Consider the following 15,442-nt stretch of genomic DNA (forward strand, 5'->3'; position numbering starts at 1 on the left):
AAATAAAATCTTGAAAATCCACTTGGCAAAAAACAGCATTTGGGCAGGAGTTACATTTTCCTTTAGTTTTCTTGAAAAGAGCAAGAGGGACAGAAGTGGATTTGAAGCAGGGTGTGTGGGGTACCTTCAGGGTATGGATGGTTGTGGGGAGCTGGGCTTTAAAGACATCCTAGAAACACACGAGTAAGCACTAAACTGCACACCTACTAGATGCTACTCTACAAAGAGACTGGGGTCTGACCTCCGGGCCGTACCGAGAGGTGATCCTGCTGTGTCCCCAGCAGCCTCCTCCCTTCAGCCTCACCCCCAGAGCTAAGCTCCAGTAGCATCGCTTCCGACCCCTCTTCTGGGTCTCAGTCCCTATTCACGTATCCATAAAACCACTCAGGGGCTCTCCACAGGTAAACATCTGATCCCAGGCGCCCCCCGAACACTTCAACGCTGCCTTCCCTCGCAGCAGGCTCAGGAAACAACAGATCATTTAGTGCCCATCTGAGCCAGACACCATGAGGGAAGGAAGGCCATCACAAATAAAAAACCGCGCATTCCAAAACCAAACGTAGACAACTGCTTGAAAGCAGTTGTGCCTTCGACAGCTTCTTTGGGCACCCCGGGGCGGACCCTGGGCTGGGCTCCAACTGGATTTGGAGTCTGAGATCCGGATTTGTAGAGTGGCTCCTAAGCTAACTAGCTGTGTGACCTGAATGAGGTCACTCAACCTCTCTGAACCCCTACTGCCTCCTCTCCAACACAGTATCAGTAACACAGGTGTGTAACTTGAGTGCCCTCACATGCATTACCTTGTTTGGGCCACCCAACAACAGATCCTGTCAGTCAGGAATCAATTATCCCCAGTTGACAGAGAGGAAACCGACTGAGAGAGGCTAAGGCAACCCAGCCAGGATCATATAACCCGGGTTTTCTCCTGGGCCTCCAGGCCCCAAAGCCAACGTCTGCCCCATCTTAACCCATCACCTCCTCAGAGCTGTCAGGAGTAGCCAAGGAGATCACACATGGTGTAGTCCTTTGTCACCTACAAAATGCTAATCAAATGTAAAAGTACTGAAGCCTTTTGGCTGGTATTTGAGCCACTGTCCGGGGGACAGAAAGCCACACATTTTGAAGGAGTAAAAGTTCAAAAAATATATGGAAAAAAATTTTGTGTATGTATCTCCCATCATTCCTCTCGTCCAGCAACCACTCTACTAGTAACAAACCTGTGATCAGATAGCAGTGAGTGGTGAGGCAGGACTAGGGCTCTGAGTGGGCCACAGATTTCTGCACCTGATGCATTTTTGCCCCAGCAGACGGTCTCTCAAGTCAAACCTACATTAGAATCCCGGCTTCTCTGCTCTCAATTTGGATTCCCCTAGAAAAAGATCCCGAGACAAGGATTTGAGTACAAGTGGTTTATCTGGGAAGCGACCCCAAGAAACACCAGAGGGTAAGGGAGAAGTGAGACAAGGAAGGGAGGAAAGTCCAAAAAGAAAGGAATGTCATCAAGCCTGTTACCACTGTGGCAACTAGAGAGAACCCTTATGCAGGACTGACAGCCAGTGCAGACCACGTATCTCAGAGTCATACTCCCCCCACCCCAGGGGCAAGGGAGCTGGGGTATCTATCCACCAGCGCCCAACAGTCAGTGGTGGAGAGGTGCTCTGGGTGGTCACTCCCCATCACTCCTGAGCTGTCCCACGAGCAGGCAGAGGCTCCGGGCCAGAGAAAGCCCTCAGGTGCTGACAGCTGGAAGTCTGGCTGGCAAAGAGTGGAAAGGTCCGTGCCCAGGGAATACAGGCGGGCCCCGAACCATCTGCTGTGTTCATTAGCTGTGTGACCTTGGGAAAGTTACTTACCTTCTCTTATCCCAGTTTCTGCAGCCTTGAAATGTGGATAAAAATGTCTTTCTCATAGGGGTGATATTAAGATTAAATGAGGTCATGTATGTACGGGATTAGCCCACTGCCAGGCTTGCAGTAAAGACTCAGTATAGACTCATTGTTTATAATCAATATTCTTTATGAGCTTCCTCCTTTTGGAGGGTGGGGGTGAGAAGGAAACAAAGAAAATTGGGGGAAGAAGGATGATCTGGAATGGCCCATCACTACATCCCCACGGGCAGCCACATGCTCAGGGCCTGGAGCAAAAGCTCTGGAAAGACATTCAAGGGACCCCAGACCCACCAAACGTCATTACACAGAAGCCCAACCTGCTCCGAAGTCTAATGACAGCAGAAAACCCAGAAAAGAAACTGAAACCAGATAAAGCAGCATCTCCCTGGTCCCTTCCAGCCCATCATTTTATTTTATAAAGGATTTCAGGCCCAGATGGGGAATGAGACTTTAAAACAGGCAGCCAGCCAATGCAGGCTGGACAATCTCCTTCCTGAGGGAGGAGAGGCCCCAAACAGACGCCCCCATCTAGATTACTTCGCCAAGCCCTGCCCCAGAGGCAGGGTGCTGGGCCCTGAGAAATTTCCAGGCTCCTCCCAGCCCCCCAAAGCAGTATGTCCTAACGTGAGTTCCAACAAACACTAATGCCCCCGTTATGCTTCTTGAAAAACTGGTTCTGGGGTCGAATATGTTTGATAAAGGCTTCATGCAATAGGCCCCTCTTGGTGAATTTTAATGCCTATTAACATATTGAAAGCTCTCAAGTCCTACAAGAGAGAATTCTGTTTAACCCAGTATTTCCTAAACTTATTTGACACAGGACTGAATGCATGTATGTGAACACCTATTAACATCCCTCCAAAGGACACTCAGTGGGAAAGTCTGGGCTAAGGGCAGTCCTGGGTGCTGGGAGCCAGGCTGAGTCACCTTTGAACCCCCACGGCCTAGCACAGTGCCTGGTACACAGTAGGCACCTAATAAACGGTTGTTGTCTGAATGAATGGGGAGAAGACTGAAAGAATGACTTAATAACGGTTTTCAGATCTGTGAAGTGATATACTATGGGCAGTGCCAGGCGACGGTTCTCTGTTTCCAAGAAGGCACACGTTTTAAATTGCAGCAGGAGGGATTTTGGAAGCCCTGCTCTGAGTTTAGGATTACGATCCACCAAAATAGGCTTCCAAGCCGAGCTGCATCGCCTCCTTCTGTGGAGGTGTTGGTCTAGCACTTCGGCACAGCAGAGAGTCTGCATGCAGCCATCCACCCACCCCACCACCCATTCATTCATTCATTCAAACCCTCACTGGGCACCTACTATGTGGTCCCTTAGGACCCCTCTGAAAGACAAGAGAGACTGCAGTGAACTGTGGGATACAGCCCAGGGAGCCACAGGGGGAAGGGAGAGGGGACCACCCAAGCGTGAGGTCAGGAAGCCTCAAGCCTAGAAGTAACAGCTCATGACCCTCCCAGAGCAAGAAGTGGGGGGACTTCACACGGACACATGAGGCTGGCCTGAAGAATAAAGCCACTACTGTCTCCCGTGTGTGTTTGTCTACCCCCCTTTTCTGGAGACTATGTCCCATTGTTCCCAGGAAGCATCCCTGCCCCCACTTCCAAGCCCTTCCCCTCCCCATGCTCACAGCTCCAATCTCCTCTCCCTTCCCCTAAGCCCTACTCCTCCTTCTTCAAGCCACCTCCTAATTCTCTGCCTCTTGCCTCACTCCTCCACCCCCCGATCTCCTCATTCTCCACACTCTGTAGCATCCATCTCAGACCTGCGGTATCCTCAATGTTTTTCATATCCACTTACCAGACAAATGAATGAATAAACCGGACTCAAACTGAGGTCCATCTTTCTGCTGAACCCCACCACCACCACAAGAGGAGAATACAAGTCCAGGTCTGGGGCATCCTTCCCATCCTCCTTCACCATTCCCAATTGCCTTCCGGGTCTGCATCCTTGCATCAGTGCACACTTGCCAGCCCCACCTGGACGTCTCCCAATGGGTCTGCACGTCTGCAGTGATTTTGCTTCTTTCAAACAGAGGCCAAGATGGGCGTGATGACAGGACACCCCAACGACTTTAGGAGGCAGTCACACTGTTGCAAGACACTAAACCACAGAATCCTAGGGTTTGGTGTGACCTGAGCAGTTATCTTGGCCAATGATCCCAAACCCAACAGTTGGTCATCAAGATCACCTGGGGAGCTTTGAAAACTAGATCCAAGCTGTTTAAAAAACAGATCCAATGGACAGAGAAAACTGTATTGTGGTTACCAGGGGCAATAGGGGTAGGGGGTGGGCACAAGGGGTGAAGGGAGACACATATATAGTGATGGACAAACAAAAATGTGCAACCCAAAATTTCACAATGTTATAAACTATTAAAACATCAATTAAAAAAATAATAATAAATAAATAAATAAAAACAGATCCATTCCTGGGCCCCACTTCAGACCCTTGGAAGCAGAACCTTCTATTTCCTTAGTAACAAGGCTAGCAGATGGCAGTCCAGTCTCCATCTGAATACTTCCACTGACACAGCTGGCGACCCCAGCAGGCATCTGGGTTGATGGTTGCAACCCCAAAGGCTAGAAAGGAATCCCCTACCAGGAGCTGAAGTCTGTTTACTGTGTCCACCCATTTGCCCCAACCCCACCCTTGGGAGCAACCGAAAATAAATTCAGTCCCTCTTCTCATATTTAACAACAAGATCCCAGCAAGAACGCCTTGCCTGTCTCTTTGTTTGCGTACCTTGCTACAGTCTGCTCTCCTCCCAGCTAAATGTTCTCAGAAGTCAAGGTTTCCAGACCCTTAGCAAGCTGGTCACCCTCCTCTGAATTCTAGAATCAAATATAGTATTTCAGATGGGGCCTCCATCTTCCTATTTGCTGGATATGCCCATAAACCTAACCATGACCCTGTTGGTTTTTTCTAATAGCTGCCTCAAAACGCAAGCTCACATTGAGCTCACGGTCCATGAGCTAGAAATTCCCAGATTTTGTTCGCAATGTTGGAAAGAGAGATCTTCCCTGTCCTGCATCTGGACATTGTCTTAAGGAAAGAAAAAAAAAAGTAAGGTTTTCAAATTATCTTCACGAAGTTTTGTGTTTGGGAGACAAAATGAGTGCTGATCCTGCCGTCCATTAGCTAGCTACCCCCAGCTGATCAATTGTGGATGAAAGAAGGAGATGCTAAAACAGAACTTATGTAACCGTACCCGAAGGATTTATGGGCGCAATCATGTCGGAGTTCCCAGAGCAAACTGTTTCCATTCCCAACACAGGCTATGCTCCTGGGAAGTAGACGACCGTGAGTTGGACCCACCACAAGACAAATAAAGTTAACTGAGGTGCCGAGTGGGCAGCCGTGGACTGGAAGTCACCCAGCCAGAGCCTGGCACAATCACGGCAGGCTCCCACCTCGAGTGTCCCTCCCCCAAACACCCACCCATCTTTGGCTGGGACTGAGCCTCTCAGGAGAAGAGGAGGCCCGGCCCAGCACAGGTCACAGCCCTGCCTCTGCCGCCAGATGCACCCTGTGAGAGAGCGACTTGTGGCCAGGGCCTATCTGCACAGGAAAGCTTCTGTCCAGGCCTTTCACATAGTTTTTTAAAACTCCTCTGTGAGGTTGGGCAGGTTTCTGCGAGGGGGTTTAATATACCGTCTGTGTCCTCTTTACAGACAAACATGAGCACACTGTTCTGTGTTCCACAGCACACAGGCCTCAGGCTCTTGCTTCAGATCAAAACTTAGATTGAATTATTAACAGTGAACGTTTCTGTAAATACAGCAGCTGATCCTTCTGCTCCTCGGCTGGGTCTCTGCCATTCATGAAGTCCTCCCCACAGGAATGGAGGCACCCTGGGATCTAGAAGACCACCCTCTATCCAAAAGCCCTGCTTGAACCCCACCCCCCAGAGACTTGTGCTCCCCTCCATGCGCCCCTTTCCCCACCGCATAGAGAAGGAGGCAACATAATCGAAAACAATCAGCAAATATAATTGGCCCATACAATTAGCCTTGAGGCAAGACAAGGAGACCTTCCTCAGCTCTAGACTCAGAGCCAACCCGCCATCCCGGCCTGCTGCTGCTGGAGTTCATCAGATTTCTCCTGTCCAGAAATGCTGGTGAGTGGGGAAGTAACTGGTGGCAGACGATTCCTGGCCATTGAGGTGGAGGTGTGTCCTCCTCCACACCACCTCGGTAGGCAGGGAGGCTGCAGCTGCCAGCAGCTCACATGAGGAGGCAGCCACAGGGACCCACCAGGCAGGCCTCTGGGCCAAGTCCCAGAGCAAGGAGGCAGCTCGTCAGCAGGGCTCATCAAGCGGCTGAGCTGGTGGGCAGCAGGCAGGGTTTCTGAAAGGTAAGGGTGGACTCCATGGGGTCAGGGGAGCTGACCACTCAAGTCTAGCCCCCAGCCTCTTTATGGAAAGGGGAGTGTGTGCATCCAGGGTACTGGAGCCAGAGGTCAAGGGCAGAAGGGCGATCAAGGCCCAGAATCAGAAAGGCAAATGTCTACGGGAAGCCAGCCACCAGCCAAGAATAAACAGGACAGAGCTGCAATGATCTCCTTTCAAAGTCAACACAAGCTTCCCTGGGCCTACCTCTATCACGGGGGCCAGCCCACATGACAGACAAGCAGACAGACAGACACACACACACACACATACACACGGAGCCAAGCCCACACAACAGACGACAGACACACACACACACATGCACCCCTCGGCAGTGACAGCAGTCAGTTCTTGCTCTGCATCCCCACCCCCATCCATGCCCAGCCTCCTTGCTACAGACACTTACACGTGCTCACAGTCACAGAACATCACCCACACAGCTCCTGTGCCTTTCTGATTTCTGGAACAACTGGTGACAGTTGCAGGTTGAAACAGGCACAAAGGAAGAAATGCAGGAAATCACTGAGTTTCTCCAAGAAGGTTAGGGGAAGAAAGGAAGGAGCTGCAGATAGGCTGGGGTCGGGGATAGGTCGTCCCACACTGCAAGGGCAACCTCTAGCAGCTCTCCTAAGCTCACGGGGACCCACACGGGGTCAGAATCCTCTCAGAAACCATGTGAGGCAGGTTTAATGTGGCTGCAGAATAATAATACCCTACATGTGAACAGGACTCTCTACTTTTCAAAGAGCCCTTCCATCCATTATCAGATCCTAGAGTAACACTGGACAGCAGAGATGCTCATCTCCTTGGCCAAATGACCACCCGTCCCCATGGGGCCCAAAGACGTTTCCTCCAAAATAACCTTTAATAGCTAAGCATATGTAATACTTGTGTGAGCGTGCTTGTTTGTGTGTGAATGCGTGCAGAGGCTTTATGTAGCAGAGTGGGATACAGTCAAACAAAAATGAGGTTGCCATGGCAACAGGCTCTGGCATCATTGCAGCCTATTAACACAAGTGAGGAATCTGTTTGGCAGATGCTTGAGTGTTATTTATGGTATGGGTGTAGCAGAGGGACTTCTAACAGGCAAAGGAGAAAAAAAACAACCCCATGACGCGTCTACTGTATCCCACCGAGGAGACAACAGTGAGACAAGAGCACAGAAGGAGAGGCTGAGAGGCTGCAAATGGGGAGTAAGAGGTGGGGAAGCCAAACATGCAGGCAGGCAGGGGAGAGAAGAGGAAAGCAGAGAGCAAGAGGGGACAGGAGGGCGAGGGAAAAAAAGGAAGTGAGTGAGATGGAGCAGATGGGGAGGGGGAAAGATACCAGGGGACCAGCCACAGCAAGAGATGTAGAGAAGGAAGAAACATCATCCCCCAAAAAGGGCTGCCCCACCTTGCCTCTGTTCCATTCTCTCTTGAGTAAAAACCATCAAGAGGCACGGGCTAAAAAACCAAACATTTCTCCTCCTAATTGGAGCAAAGGGCAGAGCCCCAGATATAAGAGAGACAGGGGAAGAATCAAATACCAAGGTCAGATACTGATGCTGAGGACCTGGGCCATGGGCGGGAGGGGACCAGCCTCGCAGGAGAAGTGAAGACATGCCAACACAGTTTCCTGAGGGCCTACATGTGCCCAAGGCACCAGGGAAAGGACTTCCCAAAGCCCCAACATGAGGAACCACTCACTGCCGCCCCATTTCCCTGGACACGTCTTCACCAAAGAAAAGAACAAGGCATCTAACCCAAGCCATCCTCAAACACTTGCCACTCTGGGGTGACCTGAGGCAGAGGCTGGACTGTGCCACTAATATTTCCCCACCATCAAGCAGGGTTTGCTCAAGAAATACAAATTTTATATCAGACATAATCAGAAAGGCAAATCAAATACAAACAAAAAAAGACACAGTTTTCTCCGAAGCCAAATAGAAAGAACGTTTGCATTCCCTTGGCATGGACTGTTCCTAACAAGCTTTTCTGTACCCGACAGAGCAGATTGTGAGAAGTTAAGTGCAAATCCACCCAAAAGCCAAAGCCAAGCGAACAAACGTCTAAAGACCACAGTGGGTAAAATAAAATAGCTGGGGGTGGGAGCGGTAGCGGTGGGGAGAGGAAGGAGAGAGATTTGCCCGAGGAACTACAAGGCGAGTCAGACCCTCTGGGGCTGCAACGGCATTTTCACGCTAAGATGGAGCTGGAGCACCCCAGGTTCCTGGGATTCAACTCCAATCGCCTGAAATCACACATCCAGGATTGCCTAGGGCTGTAACCAGACCCTGCGACCCAAGTCTGGTTTAGAAAATACCCTGAATGATCCTGGAAATCTCTGCTGCTCCATGCAGATGACATGCCCTTCTCTCTGCAGAAAAGCTACACCCACCCAAGCAACCTGCTTCCCACCCAAGCCAGGAACAACCCCCAAAGATACAACATCCACGTGACACTTTGGGTCCTCAGGTCCAAAGAGTTGGCGCCTTTATAATAATATTAGCTAACTTTTTTTAAAACCACCACCACTCGATAGGTTTCTCCCTCAAGTTCAAAGCTGATCTCTAAAGATTTTCTCTCTTCTGATTCCAGATCAGAAAAACTTTAGCTTAGCATCAACAACCCCACCTACTCCACTCCTTGGAACCCAACCCAATTGGCAAGCAGTTATTAAATCCCTACTAAGGACCTCGTATGTGCTAGACAAGGGAGAGAGGGTGGAGGAGGAAAAACACAAATACATAACTCAGGATTCCTGCATCCAAGCGGCTTACATTCAATGGGGAGCAAAGCCAGTGGACACTGGAGAATAAGTAAGTGCTCCACTCTGTGGCTCTGACTCCATTGGTAACCCTGCAGAAGAGGGAGAGCCCAGTAAGGCTGGAATAGAAGGAGAGGGCTCCTGCAGAAGGTGAGGCTTGGGACAGAGAAGGGGGCATAAATAATCTTCTCATTCTCTAGAAAAGGAGCCTGGGGCCTGGAGAGGTTGCAGGTCCCCTTCTTCCCGGTCATAGAGCACCTTGGAGGTTCAGCTAGAACCCAGCACCCTGAAGCCCAGAGATGCTATGCCCTGTGGGAGAGTACCATACCCAGGAAGTTAGGGGGCACAGGAGAGCCCCTCAAGAAAGCCACAAGTACTCACGAGATAAAAGTCTGAAGAAAGGCATTAGAAGTGGGGAGGAGGAGGAAGACAATGACAACAGAACATGGTTAAAACATTCTACTAGAGGAGGCAGATGCCTGGTGAGGGGTGCAGCGGGGTCCACGGTCAAGAGACTAACCTGCAGCAAGGGCCCACTTGACTCCTTCACAGTCAAGCTGCTCGCAAACATGCAGACTCGGCAGGGGTGAATGGATGAGGCCCATGGAGCCACAGACAAGGGAGAGGATGTGCATGTCAGAGGGGCTGGTCTCACCCCGAGGTCAGGATGGCAAGCACACCCCTCTCCCAGCAGCCTTCAGTGCAGTCACCAGTTAACCACGCAGAAGTTTTATTTCCTTCTGAGCCCACCGTTCTAGGCTCGCCCAACCAGTCCCAGCAGAGACAAAAAGCCCCCATCACAAACAAGAATCAGGAGCACTCAAGTGAAGGGGTCGCAACGTCCCATACTCCTTTCTGCTCAGGCCAGGAGGGGTTCTGCCACCACACACATCTCAGAGGCTCTTTCCCACCTTTGTGGAGGCAGCTTTCCAGCTTGGGGCACTTTCCTAAATGACAAACTTGTGAGTCCTCCATCAAGTTCAGGGACATCTCCAGCTCCCAAACCCCAGCCTCAGACAACTGGCAGCACTATCCTTAAGACTGGGCAAGGGGCACCCAGCGCCTCCCTTCCCCAACTCTCTACCCAGGACTCAGTTAACAAACCAGCAGTGGCTCTCAGGAGAGAGAGGCTGCTATGGGTCCAGCCACTTTTGTCAGGAGCCTTTTATATACAGGGACAGAAGCACAAGAAGCCAAGGGGACTTCTCCATAGGATTTTCTCCTCCAACCCTCCTTCCTCATTTTCATCCCCACAAAAATGGCTACGGCTTACTGCGTGTTTTCTACAGGTACAGAAACATTACATATAATACCAGGGTACTCTTCTTGTAAATGAAGATGTTGGGGCCCAGAGGGGGTTAAGAGGCTGGAAGACACCACACAGCTGACACAGCCATGTGTCTCTGGCTCTTTTCGCCACTTTAAAGGGAAGGGTAGGATGCCTCTCTTTGGAGTCAAGCCAAGGCCTGCCCACCCCACAGTCCAGTCCCTGCGGCCAGGCGGGCTCCTACCTGCTTGAGCAGGAACTGGTCCTGGGCGTTGGTGTGCAGGGCGATGGCCAGATGCAGGGCAGACAGGAGCACCCCGCTTAGTACCGCGGCCCGCATGCGCACGGGCAGCAGCGTGTAGATGGTGTAGATGAAGAACACGGTCCACCAGATGCCCTCGGAGGCGCTGCGCGGCTGGGGCATCAGCAGGCCCACCACCTGGACGGCCAGCACCACGGCGATGAGCGCGTAGCAGGCCAGGCCCATGTGGTCCTGGTGGAAGGCGGCGCGGTTGCAGAGCACCGCCATGACCAGGATCACGCCCACGGCGGCCGCCAGCACGGCCAGGTAGGGCAGCTGGCGCGGGGGCCGCGCCGCGTGGAAGGCCAACATGACGAGGCACACGAGCACCAGCACGGCCATGAGCATGGTGAGGCTGCTCTGGTTCAGACGGAAGAAGTAGCGCTGGTACAGGCGCTCCAGCTTGTCGGACGGGAACTTCTTGGAGCGGAATATCTGCAAAAGCGCGAGGCAGCAGGCGCCCAGCGACAGCACCGGGCCAGGACCCGCGCCCGAGCTCCCCGAGCTGCCGCCATCCCCGGACCCCTCGTCGCCCTCGACGGCGCCGGCCTCCAGCTCATCGGCCGCACGGCCCTTGCCCCGCCGCTCCTCCAGGCCCAGCTCCACCGAGCGGGGGCGCACCTCCGTCCCGCCGGCTGCGGCTGCTGCGGCCGCCGAGCCACCGCCGCCCGCAGGGGGCGCCCGGGTGCTGCCCCCGCCGGCCGCGCCCCGGCGCTGGCGGCGGCTGCCGCGACCGCAGTCGTCGCCGCCACGCTCCTGCCAGGCAGACTTGGAGCGGAAGCTGAAGCCGAAGCCTCCGGCCAGGGGGTCTTCGCCGCTCAGCGGGGGATCATCATCGTCGTCGCTGCGCCAGCGGCTGGCCAGGCGCTGCTGTTGCTGCGGGGTCACCGCACCGCCCGGTTTCTTGGTGGAGCTGCGGGCCGAACCCCCGGGGCCGTGGGGGTAGCCATTGGCGCGGGAGTCGGCCTCTCCCCACGCGGAGCGGTGTTCCGGGCCTCCCCGGGACGCCGGCGCCGCCGCTGTCTGCGCCGCGTAGCCCGGGGGGCTCACGCTTTTGGAGCCCGACATCCCCTCCTCGGCCTCGTCGTCTTCCTCCTTCCCCGGGGGCCGGGCCGGGGGTCTCCAAGGGGAGGGCGGACGGCCAAGCAGGGGGACCAGGCTGGGGTCACACGTCGGGGGCGGCCCGGGGCCCTGCGCAGCAGCGGGGCATCTTGGCACCCCCGTCCTGAGCGGAGAAGAAGGGCAGCGGGAGGGCGAGCGGGGAGGCAGGCACAGCCCCGAGGTGACAAGTGGCTGAGAAACCGCTTCAGGAGTCCCAGGTCCGAGATGGAGTTGGCTCCGAGCTGGGGCAGCGGGGACTGCTGGAGCTGCTGCGCCGCGCGCAGAGGGACGTCCGGACTCCTGGCTCGCGTCGAGCTCGACAAGGACCGGAGTTGCGGACGAGGCGGGACGGAGAGGTGTCCTTGCAGGCGGCGCCTCCCCGGGGCTGGCAATGCCCGGGCGCGGCTCTCGTAGATACTGCCTAAGCGGAGCCCAGCGGCACACGCGGCTCGGCGGCGGCTAGGGCAGCTCGGCGGGGGTCCCGGCGTGGAGACCAAGCGGGTACCCTTTCCTCGTGGCGCACTGGGAGCGACTGGGAGGTGCGGGCGCCAGCCAGCATTATTTTCTTACGAGGGGTGGGGAGGTGGGATGGGGGGGTGGAGAGGACGGGGGAGGGGGCGGCGGGCGGAGCAATAGCTCCAGAGTCCTGGGGGGAGGGTCCTGGAGCCCAGGGGGGCCGTCGCCCGCATCCCCCACCTCCCACTGCGCGAGTGGGAGCGTGGCCCCCACGAAAGGCGAGCAGAGCCTTCAGCGCGTCCGCGCAGGGGGCGGGGGCGAGGACCGGCTCCTGCGGCGCGGCCCTTCCCGTCTCACCTCCCCCTTCCCCCAAAACGGAGCGGGGCTGGCCCGGACCCGCCGACCCAAGAGGGCTGTCGCGCCGGCTCCGCAAGCCCCAGGCTCCTGGCCGCCGGCTGCGGGCCCACCGCGGCCGGGCGCAGAAGGACTAGGCGGAGGGCGGAATCCGGCGCAGCGCCGCCGCCGTTCTGCCCCAACGCAGGCGGGCTTCTCCCAGGGAGCACGGCATCCAGAGATCGGGGCCGGGGCTCAGATGCAGCCGGCCGAGAGGGGCCCGCCCAAGAACCGCTGCGCCCCGGGGGCGCTCCGGGGAGGCCCGCGGGAGCCGGGCTCAGGGCGCGCCATGCGCGCTTCGGGCCCTGCGCCGCTCTGGCCGCTCGCGCCGCTCCTCCCTTCTCGCCCGCTTGCCGCTGCCGGAGCGCCCTCCGCATCCCCTCCTCCCGCCGCCTCCCCGCCCCCCGCGCTGCTCCGGCCTCGGCTCACAGCGGCGCGCGGCCGCCTCCGCCCCCGGCCGGGCCCCGGCCCCCGCCTCGGCCCCCCGCCGGCATCCTCAGGCCCGGCCCCGAGAGGCGCCCGGGGTCCGCGGGGGCCCCAGCTCCCCTTCCTCACCTAAAATTCTCGCCGCGCCCCCTCCCTCCCTGGCGCCTGGAGCCGCGTCAAGCCGCGGTCCCTTGGCTGGACCTGGGTGGCGCGCGGCCCTCTCCCGCCCCCTGCTTGGGTTCCTGCGCCCCTAGTCCTAGCTCCCCTCTTTTGTATCCCCCTTTAATCCCCCTCCCCCCATTCACCCAACTTCAGCCCCTGCGCTGCGCCCCCCTTCTCTGGCCCAGCTCTATTGGCCGCTTTCTGAGCTGTCAGACTTGAGTCCGGCGCTCTTATTGGGCGATTCTCTGGCCCAGCGGCCGTGCCAAAGGAGGGCGCACAGGGCGGGGGACGCCTGGGCAGCGACTGCCGCTGGGAGCCGGAGACCAGAGTTCCTGGAGGGGCCGGAGGGGCCCGAAAGCCAGACCCGGAAATGGACGGGGGAGATGGAGAGACTGAAGATCGCTGAGGCGCGGGAAGACAGGGACGGAAAAGATGGAGATACAGTGGGTGAGGCCGATGCAGCCAGGGCGGGGCGGACAGGGACGCTTTGGTGGGTAGTTACCGAGCGAGAGCCCCACAGACAATACTAGGAACACCTGGTGTTTATGGAGAGCTCTTTGCCCGGTCATACTTTTTTTAAAATCTCATTTGCTTCCCCTCAATAACCCTGGGATGTGACAGGGGACAGGGCCTGTGTGATTATTCCCAGTTATAAATGCGGAAACTGAAGCTCCGAGAGCTTACTCAACGTGCCATGGGTTACACAGGTCTGCTAACTTGCGACGGACAGATCTTTCGTCAGTGCCAGGCTGCCTCCCCTACCTAGCAAGGTGTCAGCGGAAAGGATGCGCACCAGAGCAAGGTGGAGCCCCCGCTGGAGGGGGCCAGGGGAGGGGGTAGAGAATACCAGATGCTCCTGTGCGGCACCAGCGACAGAGGCACGAGTGGAAAGAAGGACTTGACTGTAGATCAAAAAGGACCTAGTACCTACCCAATTCCCCTGCGCCTAAGCTGTCCTGCTGGGAGTTCTGGCAGACTAAACACTGAGAGAGCAGGGAACCACACCTTAACCCAGGGCAGGGAGAAACAACCTTCGCTTTACTGTCTTCATCTTCCAGCTGTCTGCAGAGCTCCTGACAAGAAGCCTGGAGGTCTGAGTGAGCTTCCCTTTCTCTCTCTGCTGGCCATCTCTTTGCACATTGGGAGATAAACTTTGCCAGAGTTATAAACTGGGAGGAGAAAAATCCCAAGAGATCTGAATAAACTAACCCTTGAGTAATCCATGATTAGCTAGGTCATAAAAAGCACTGTGAATGTAGTCAGCACACACTCATAGAGCACCTGCTATGTGCAAAGACTGTGTTAAGTGCTACAAGGAGAGAGAACCAGACTCTGGATGCAGTCAGGGAGGGGGACGAGCTAGCCACCAACTCCAGTTCAGAGCACAGTTCAGTGTTCAGGAGAGGTCCAAACAGCATTTAAGGGGTTCAGAGAGAAGAGGCATTAATTTATGCTATGAGGGCCAGAAAAGACTCTGGAGGTCAAGTCTGGGGCTAGCAGGAAGGATGAGTAAGAAGAAAAGGAGGATGGCCTAATATTTGTTAAGCAACTACTATATGTCTATAAATATTTTATCATATAACCATTTTGAGGAAGATGTTATTTTCCCCACTATAAAGATGAGAAAATGAAGACTTAGAGAATCACAAAGTTTGCCCAAGGCCCATAGTTTGTAGCAGAATGGAACCTAAATTCAGCGTGTTCCTGTACTCTGCCATGTAGCCATGTAACAAATATGACACCCAGGACAGGCAACTGCACGAACAGAAGCCAGATGACCAGACGTATCAAGGTGATTGAGTTCCACCCTTGATCCTTCTCATGCCTTGAGCTCTCCTTAGGTCATTCCTTTTAATTTTATTCAAACTTTTAAAATAACCATCATCTTATAACAAAAGCCATATACGATTAAAGGTAGAAAAACAAAAAAAAGAAAAGAAAAAAAACGTAACCATACCACCTAGTCAGAACCATTAACATCTTAAATTTTTTCTTCGATGAAAAATAGGAGTTACTCTACAAATAGTTTTAGAATCTGCTTTTTTCTGCTTAGCAAAAATTGTGGATTTTTTCATGTCAATAAGCATTCATCTACAATATTCATTTTATTGTCTGAAAAGAATTCCAGTACATGGGTGCAGCATAATTTATTTAACCAATCCCTTACTGTTGGACATTTTTCACCGTCATAGTAGTTTATAAAAAGTTTCCACTCTTTTACTGTTATAAACAATGAGCATTTTTGTAGATAAATCTTCACACACATCTTTAATTGTATCCTTAGGAGAAATTCCTACAA

General features: G+C 54.3%; 1 protein-coding gene across 2 annotated transcripts in view; it reads right to left on the minus strand.

Annotated features, from left to right (window-relative positions):
• The window catches only part of ADCY5 (adenylate cyclase 5), a 151,984-nt gene extending 139,113 nt beyond the window's left edge, over positions 1 to 12,871 (minus strand). The window contains exon 1 of one of the 2 annotated variants that reach the window (XM_058555932.1): positions 10,549 to 12,871. In XM_058555932.1, the coding sequence (XP_058411915.1) occupies positions 10,549 to 11,673 (1,125 nt within the window). In that variant the 5' untranslated portion in view covers positions 11,674 to 12,871. The remainder of the gene's footprint in view (positions 1 to 10,548) is intronic. The other variant, XM_058555931.1, reaches the window with a different exon arrangement.
• Between the last annotated feature and the right edge of the window lie 2,571 nt (positions 12,872 to 15,442).

Source organism: Diceros bicornis, chromosome 15 (genome assembly GCF_020826845.1).
Source record: "Diceros bicornis minor isolate mBicDic1 chromosome 15, mDicBic1.mat.cur, whole genome shotgun sequence".
NCBI classification, from domain to species: domain Eukaryota; kingdom Metazoa; phylum Chordata; class Mammalia; order Perissodactyla; family Rhinocerotidae; genus Diceros; species Diceros bicornis.